The 9,243-nt window shown below is 38.8% G+C and overlaps 1 protein-coding gene across 1 annotated transcript in view; it reads left to right on the forward strand.

The window, feature by feature from the left end:
* Positions 1-8,962, forward strand: part of LOC121920321 — a 60,795-nt gene extending 51,833 nt beyond the window's left edge. The window contains exon 10 of the mRNA XM_042447453.1: positions 8,767-8,962. Coding sequence (XP_042303387.1) covers positions 8,767-8,962 — 196 coding nt within the window. The remainder of the gene's footprint in view (positions 1-8,766) is intronic.
* The last annotated feature ends 281 nt before the right edge of the window (positions 8,963-9,243 follow it).

Consider the following 9,243-nt stretch of genomic DNA (forward strand, 5'->3'; position numbering starts at 1 on the left):
GTCAGTCAAGACATCAAGGAAAGGGGGGGGGGTCAGGTGCTTGCACACTCACCCCTCCTTCCCTGATGCCTTGGCTTGCTCAGTTGAGCTAGTCAAGGCACATGAGAAGGTGGGATACAATCACTCACATGCTCAACCCTCCTTTCCTGGTGCCCTGCTTTCTCAGACAAGGTAGCCAAGACATTGGGGAAAGTGGAGGGGGAGGCAGCTGCACCTGTGCTTTTCCTTCCTTCTCTGCTGCCTTGTCTCCCTTGGTGGAGAGATCCAGAGCAGCAGAGATGGGTGGATGATGGCAGCAGCACTGCACCTCCCTACAGTAGAAGGGCCCAACTGAGTGCCACTCCTCCTCTCAGGTGTCACCTGGTACAGACTGTACTCTCTGAACTTCCCAAATGATGCCACTGTTTCCATGGAGTACTTTGGCCAGGAACTCAACTTTACCTCTCCTTCCCCATGGGAGGTAAATCCTCAATTATTTCATCCTTGCATGCTAGGATGACTCCTTACTGTTGTATTCTCCAACTGCAGGTGAAAACAAACATTTTTGCACAGTATCTGAACATTCTAAAGTGTTCTGGAGGATATTTTTGTGGAGAACCCCCCCCCCCCAATTCCACACTTCTTGCAATCACCTCCACACCACACTTTTCATGAGCATAAAACATTGTTTCATGCACTGAAAACGTACTGTCTGAAGAAGAAATGTATTTGTTCACCCCCATAGCTGTGTACTTTTCAGAAAATTCCTCAAAAACACTTTAGGACATTCATATAATGGAAGAATGCTGTGTGAAAGTTTTGTTGTTCTTTTTTTTCTTCTTAAACTGGTTTCTCAACAAGAAGGAAACTAATTTTTTGACTAGGAAATGAATGATAGAGAATATTCTTCCCACCCCTATCTTCCTCTTCCAAGAAGAAGGAGGAGGAACAGCATGGAATTTGGTCCCTCTCTCACATACCCAAGTAGCATATAGGCCTCTTCAGTCTCAGGACACTCTGATGCCCTCCTCTGACAGTAAATTACAGTGCAGGAATGAGCATGGAGCAGTGCCCTGTACATCTCCCAAGACTATTTTTTTCCAGCTAAGACCCAACTGTCCCAGCTTCTGTGGACCACCCTCTTCCTATGGGGAAATGACTGAATTGCCTCATTGAAGCCACATGGAATCCTCCAAGGTAGCAAATCACCTGTTATATAAGTGGCAAGCCCCCACCCCCCCTGCACAGTTTAATATTGGCTACTGAGAAAATGTTCAGTTTATGGCTGCTTCTGTTCTTTTCTTTTGTACATTTGGGCAATTTGTACAGCTGCCCCTGGTGCCATGAAATTTTCTCATTCCAATAAAGTTGTGGCCAGAGTGGGAATCTTCTGGTCCTCTACATTTTGGTAAAATCCATCCATCCATCCCTTTATTCATGATCCACCTTTTCCCCAAGCTGGAACTTAATGTAGTCCACAAAGTAGAGAGTTGTTGTTGTTAACTGTTGTCACGTTGACTTCACCCTATGGCAACTATGAATTATAGACCTCCAAGATTATCAACAGCTTGCTTAGGTCTTGCAGACTTAGGACCATGGCTTCTTTGATTGAGTCCATCCACTTATAAGGTGGTCTTCCTCTTTTCCTACTGCCTTCTGCTTTCCAAAGCATGCTTATCTTTTCTAGTGAGTCATGTCTTCCCAGGATATGGCAAAGTATGACAGTTTCAGTTTACTTCCCAGGATATGGCAAAGTATGACGGTCTCAGTTTAGTCATCTTGGCTACAGAGATAACATATGCTATCCTCATTCCATTCCTTTCACGCCAGCTCTCTGAACTAAGACAGGATGAAAGACAGTGATGGGCTGAAACGCACTCAGTAAACATGTATTCAGAAAATCATAACTTCTAGTCATTGAGAACAATTAAGATTCTTCTGTTCAGTCCCTCAAAGTCCATGAAGTGACACTTTCAAAATTGCAAATTACAGTATACACTCATTCAGAGAAATCATGGTAGGTAGTCATGTACAGCACTATTCTTGGTTTTAGGAAGTTTAGAAATTAAAATAGATGCCAATTTATGAAGATGACTAACAACCAGCTAATAAAAATGAACAAAGCTTTCTGTCAATTGGAGAAATAAGTCAAATTATTTTTAAATTTCTGAAGTAAACTACAGTATAGTCCAGCTGCTGTTGAAGCCCAGAAGCATACAGTCTGACTGGGTGGACATTAAATTTTCCATCCTAAATTTTGCAGGACACAAGGGCAAGGTAGGCTTGGATGTGGAATACAAACAATGGATCCCATTTTGGGGAAAATGGCAAGTTATAAATTAAATAAATAAAAAAAAAATAAGTGCCAAGTAAATATTCTGCAGATTTCAACATTTTCAGGAGTGATTCATGGACTACATTCTGGAACAAGGCAGGAGCTGGGAGCAGAGTCTAGATGAAAGAGCTAGGACATGATAGGAATCAGGATGACAGGTTAAACCAAAAGGTTTGGTCATTGCTTGCCCCAGGCTGTTTGGAAAGATGGGAAAATGCAGCCTACAGATCTCCTGTGGTCCCCAAGACCCCAATCTGTGTCTCTTGAAGTCCCCTCAGCCTTTCTATTCTTTTATCAAGTGCCTGAATGTCTATGAAGTGACACTTTACAATTATAGTATACAGTCAGTTAAAAGAATTGTGGTAGTTGTATGCAACATTATAACTGTCCAAATTATTAGGTTTAGAAATTAATCTTGGGTGACTTTTGCCTCCAAACAAATTATTTAATTGGGGGCTCCTTTTGGAAAAACAATTGTTCTTGTACAGAAAGTATTGGTTTCTGGGGCAGCCAATTTTTCCAAAAAAATGTAATTTCTACTCTCTCTTTTATTAGCTTCTAATAAGGTTGTTCTTGTTTGACTTTCTCTCTCTCCCTTTCTCTGTTTAGTAGTCTGATGTGCTTCATTCTTTTTATACTTTTTTTAAATTTGTACATCACTTCCAGCACTCAAGGACTTAGTGGAGAAAACCCAAAAATGCACAAAACCTATGCAACAAAAGGCTAAAATAAAAACACAATAACATACATTATTAAGTAATAGAAACCAAATGAATTAAAATAACAGTACAAGTTGCCACAGAGCTGCAGCCTACTATAAGATATAAAAGCCGTTCAGGGCAGGGGGAAAATCAATCAAGACCAATGGCTGGGCGGATAAAGCAATGTCAATTGACATTGCCCCATGAAGTTATACCGTGCAGATGTCAAACAACCCATGGTTGCCTTCGATAGATTCGTTTAGCCCCAGCTCACCAAGCTGACCCTTGAAGGTGTAAAGTGTCATTACATATTGTTGTGCTTATTAAGAGGTTTCTGCACCTTGTGATATTAGGGTTTCTTTTCTTTACCATGCAGTGAGACGATTGAACTGATTTGCTATTTTACCTTGGCTATAATAGCTCTAGTGACAACAGCTCTGATTCAAATTTCACAGTTTTGTTTTTGTCTAAATGAAGATGTGATCCTTTTGCGCTGTTCCTTATGTGATACATTTTAGAGGAAAGAACTATCATGAGAAGCATATACACATATGCACATTCCAGTCATAGAAGGATAAGCTTTCTTAAATGACATTTTTAGAGGATGATCCATATTTATATTTGTACAGGTGCCCGAGGCTTCATTTTTTAATATATACTTGTTGGATTTATTTTTCTTTGAAAGTGTTAACTAATGCACATCTCTTTCTGAGTTTATATTTTGTTTCCAGATATGGAGAAAACTATATAGGGGTTCTGATATACTCCACACTATAGCAGGTTGATTTAATAATGGGGTGGAGAGAGATGAATGTGTAAAGTGATGAAGAGGATATTGTGGATGAGCATACACAATGTCACACTAGTGCTTGCATAGCTAGGCTAACTCAATATCTAGTAAAGTGTGTTGGAATGGTACAACAGGAGTAGGAGATGTTGCTGGTAAAGATGTACATTTTTGGTTATTTAATTCTTCTGTGAAAGAGCAAATGATTTCAAAAGTTTTCTCCTTGCTAGGTGAAATCATGAGAATTTTTACATATTTTTGAAGATCTTCCATACTTGGGATGGTTTTTTTTTGGGGGGGGGGGGGTGCTGAAAAAGTTCATTTGTATAAAAATGTGGTTGCTTTATTTTTACAAACCCTCCCCTCCCTTTTAATCAGAAAATAACATTTTGCACAGGAAACTGTATTTCACACTATATAAAAAAGGTTTCTGGACAAAACTATTAACATTGAACATAAAACATTTATGTCCAGGACACCTCCAGCTCTTGTGTTAACACACAAATTTAAAAAAGCTATATGAAAATGACTACATACTGTGCTGCAAATAAACCATTCAAGCAAAAAAAAAAAAAAGAGTGATGAACAAGTTTCCAAAAAATCTTCTTGAATCTGGTCTAGCACAAGCTGCAGGAAATCTAGACTGCTGAAGATCTCAGTCTAGGATGACTCTCAACACTGCGGAGGGCAATATGTTTCTTTATATGGAAGGAATTGGCATAAAAGTACACTAGGGGGAAAAACTAAGCACCACTCTATCACTCAAAGGCATCCCAATTAACCAGCATTACCATCCCCATTAAGCAACAGCAGTTGCTCTTAAATATCTCTGGGCTTATATCTAGTTTCTTGGGAGATGTCCCAATTAAGTAGATTTTACTGATTAAACACTTCCTGGGTAAATGAAGTGTACTTAAATCATTCAGATTAATAACTCATCTGAAAGAAATCAACTTATACACAGATGGAATCTCCCTCTACCCACCACTCTCATCCCCATGATGGGAGATGAAGACATCTAACCATTCCACTGGAGTGGGTGCCAAGTGGTACACTCAAACACACAACACCACCATCACATATACACATTGGCATGAAGTGGAGATTGTCGAAAGCTCCTTGAGTCTTAAATCAGCCTGTGTGTCGGAGCAAAATGTCAGTTCTGCATCTCACATTAAGAAACCTACAGTGTGATACACCATTGTCAGGCAACAGCGTTGCATTCCCGACGCAGCAGGGAATTAATGCATTGGCACTTGTCACTGTTCAAAATGGTTTAGAGCCAACGAAAAATTTGCCTAAAAGGGTTTTTCCATTTCCAGCATTAAGTTGCCCATTTTTGGCACCAAGCCTCTCCCAGAAGATCTGTGCAGTACTGGAGCATGTCTCATATTTATAGAATAACTTGAAAGTGTGTTTACAACTATATTCTTTGTTCTGTGGCTGTCCTCATATTTATTTATTATTATTATTATTATTATTTTAAAGAACAAGGCCTGTCTTCAAAGTAAAACTTCAATTTACCCACCCCCACCATGGCATAGTTAAAGACCTAAATTCCAATATGTGGCCATGTAATGTATGAATAATATAATACATTTCAGGAAATTTCTTCATTTCCCCCTTATTTACCTGAAATGTTCTTGGTCTGGAGGCACTGGCTACTACACTCCACAGGATTGCTGTATGGTGAACACTGTGTCATCACCAAAGGGCACAGGTGGCTTCATGTGACCCTCAACGTTCCCCACTGCCAACTATGCTGGCTGGAACTGCTGGGACTTGCAATCCAACAATACCCGGAGGGCCACAAAATTCCTACCGCTGGGATCATACTTTCCTTCCTTTTCCTTCTTTACTTGTAACTCTGATTGCATAACTTTTCAATGTGGCCTATTCTTTGCCCTTTGTTTCAGCATGTATCAGTCAAGATTAGTCATGTGTTATAAAGTATGGAACAAGCATCCCAGAAGAAGCAAAGACTGGCAAAATGCAGCCCTCCAGGTGGTATTGGACTGCATCTCCCATTGGTTGAGCTAGCTAGGGCTCTTGGATTTGCAGTCCAGCAACATCTGCATCATTCTTACCCATGCCACTGGAGTTGTTGTTGCTGTCATTCATTCATTAATATTCCACCTTCTACCTTGTCTGGGATTAAAGCTGGCAGCTTGCAACAGTTAAAATACACAGAGCTAAAAATGTATACCAAATACAAAACTTAAAAATATAATTAAACTATCCACCTTGAGGTTCACCATTCTGAAGACAATTTGTCTTGCTTTAGCCTCTGAAATTGGAGAGAGGGGGGAAATAAACTATATATAAGAGTGAAATAACTTTGTTCTTTTCTTATCGCCTTCTGAGAGCCATTAAGTACCGTAAGTATATCTTTCCACAGAAGAGCCTCCTGGTGCCAATGACTGTCTGGGGAAGAGCTAAAGTTCATCTTTGCCCTCCTCTGCCCTATACTCTTCTGACTACTTAAGCAATTTCTAAAGCAGACTGGGCACAAACCCCTCCCTGCTCCCACATTCAGGCACTACAACAGGTTTCTGTGCGGGTCTCTCCCCTTGGAAACAAACTTATTGAAATGGCATTTTGCTGAGTGAAAATGTAAAGCAAAGTTGTTCTTTCTTTCTCTCTTGCATGGCCAATTGCTGAATATTTCTCTGTAGAAATAGTGATGCTGCTTTGCTTGAGCCAGTTTAAATTATTATCAAAGCCAGGGAGTTTCTCTTGTGTAAAACAACAATAGCTAGTTGCTGAAAAATGAACTCCTGTCACAAGAAACACAGAGTATTAACCTTGCGAACATTTCTTTAGTCAACAGCAGAGATTCACAGCCAATGCTTGAAAAACTGGCTTTGGCACTACACTCCAGTACTTGAGAAATGCTCATTACATATAAAGTAAAACAATGAATAGGAAGAGACATCTTTGGTTCTTGTGTGTTTGTACTCCACACAGCAAAGTTGGTAGTAGGAGTATTTTGGTCAATGTTGTTATCTCAGCACAGTATAATTTCACAAAGTGTGTGTGTGAGATATGTATAAAAATGGATGTAGAGGATCAGTAAATGAAGCCTATTATTATTTTTTTGCAAAGGAAAATTACTTTGTTTACCCAGCAAGTAAGTGTTGCAGATGAGGGGTTGAGGCAACTGGTTAGAGGAAATCATATTGTGATTATAGTATTACTTTGGAATGTAGGATAGTGCCAGAGGTCAGTCAACTGGCATTTATGCAGTATTATTTATGAAGAGCTAGGCTGTTTATTGTCAGTTTCAGTCTGGGGGGAAAAACACATACCAGCAACTAAAACCAATGACAGCTGCAATGTAAAGAGTGGCCCAGTTTGTAAAAATAGAGAAATCTAAAAAATGTAAATGACGAGAAAGGCAAAGCTGAATCACATCCATGAAATAATATGGTAAACAGACCTCCTTTTAAAACAAAAGTATAAGAAGGTGGGGAGAGGATCTCATTCCCAGAATTCAGTGTGTTTCGAAAACCTATTTCTTTGGAAGTATAAATTGGGATGAGGACAAAGTTTGAGAACAAAACGGCATTTGGAGACTTTGTTCATTTCATATTTATCACTAGCTTGTTTGCTAATTTTCATTTGCAAGAGGCAATTCTTCCAGCTAACTGGGTGCCTCAATGGGCCACTGATTTCTTTGAAGTGACAGTCTGTAAATATGCATAAAAAAGAGATGCAATTAGCGCGTGTGTGGTTCAGTGCAGCCTGATTTCATTGGCAGGTTTACCCACAGTGTTGATAAGCTACATTATCTAGAAAATTGGCCGCTGAAAAACAGCACCTCTGATTGCCAGCAAAGGTTCCAGATAACAGGGTGCTGAAGAGAAATATAATTGAGGTTGAATATGTTAACCAAGGTGTCACATGCTCCTTAGAAGCGCTAATTTATCAGCATGTTGGAATTTTTATTAACATTTGGAATGCATTTCTACCACACTAATGAAGTGGAATTGGCAGTTCAGGTTTTAGTTATTGTCATTTCTGAGAAGTTAAATGTAATTTCTTGTTAGGCACAGTTATGTAAATATATTTGTATAGGGGCTAGGGAAAGAAATTATAACATTTCACAAAATACAAATATGTTGTTAAGGAGGAGAGTGACAAATCAGTTATTGTTAAAACCCTAAACACCCCCCAAATGTGGGTGGATTTTCTGGTTTCTTTTCATTTTCTGGAGGGGGGGGGGAGAAAAAAATTGGCAGCATTTCCTGATGAATTTCCTATCTTATTGAACAGAAAATATTTAAACAGGAGAACATTTTGCTTTTTACTAAATGACATTTTCTTGAAAAGGACAATCATGTTTAACATGAACTTTCATTTTATATTTAGTAAGGAAAAAAAGCTGAATTCGTGTTTTGAGTTTCTCTTGAAATACTAGCATTTGATCTGCTTGTATTTGCTCAGCTGGGTACAAACATATTGAATAATTTCTTCTGCTGTGCATACTAATAAATAGCATAGTTGCCATGTCCATTCCTGTCCCCCAATCTATTTGTAGTCAACTCATTGTAAACCACTTCCAATTTACGTGATGCAATTGTTTTTGTGGTAAATATTTCAATTGGGGCACTGTGCTAACTAATGTGTCACTAATGTGAAAATACATGAAAGATGCAATGATGAAATGTAAGAATGATCAGCCAGAGGTGCCTTTAAAACTGGCATTAAATGATACTGAAAGAGAATCATGTTTGAAATTTCTGCTGTTTATTTCTCAGGTAGTTAGGATATGTGAACTGAGTAATCTTTTGCATACATAGTTTATATTTTTAAAAAGTATGTTTAGTATTTGGTGGCTCTTTTTGAGTATTTATTTTAAAATACATGTCACATTTGAAAGAAAGAAAGAAAGAAAGAAAGAAAGAAAGAAAGAAAGAAAGAATCCATAACAAGAGGGCTTGTGTCTTTTTTTTTTAAACCAGGGGGATTGTAGACACACCGCTCATCCATTCTGAAGAATTGAAACCTCTTGTGCAGCGCTGGCTCACAGATATTCCAGCTGGAAGGCTAGCTCAAGTGACAGACTTGCAAGCTGCTGTCGTATATTTGGCATCTGAAGCTTCGGATTATATGACTGGCCACAATTTAGTCATTGAAGGAGGGCAAAGCTTATGGTAGAAAAAGGAAAGGGAATTTCCTTTCAGTAAATTCAGAGAAATGGCAAGCCCAGGCAGAAGACTCTGTGATCACATCCCATTTCTTTAGCATCCTCACTGAAATCTCTTATTATTATTTTTAAATAATGCAAATGTAGAAAATGATCTCCAGCTTAACATTTTCAAGCAGCTATTTTAATTCACTCATCCATAGATCTTGCCTTATGAAACAAAATCAGCACATGCAATATAAGTGTTGTATGATTGCAAACTTGGCTTAGACTACTTCTTGCAAAAGTCAGA

The sequence above is a fragment of the Sceloporus undulatus genome, chromosome 2 (assembly GCF_019175285.1).
Source record: "Sceloporus undulatus isolate JIND9_A2432 ecotype Alabama chromosome 2, SceUnd_v1.1, whole genome shotgun sequence".
NCBI lineage: Eukaryota > Metazoa > Chordata > Lepidosauria > Squamata > Phrynosomatidae > Sceloporus > Sceloporus undulatus.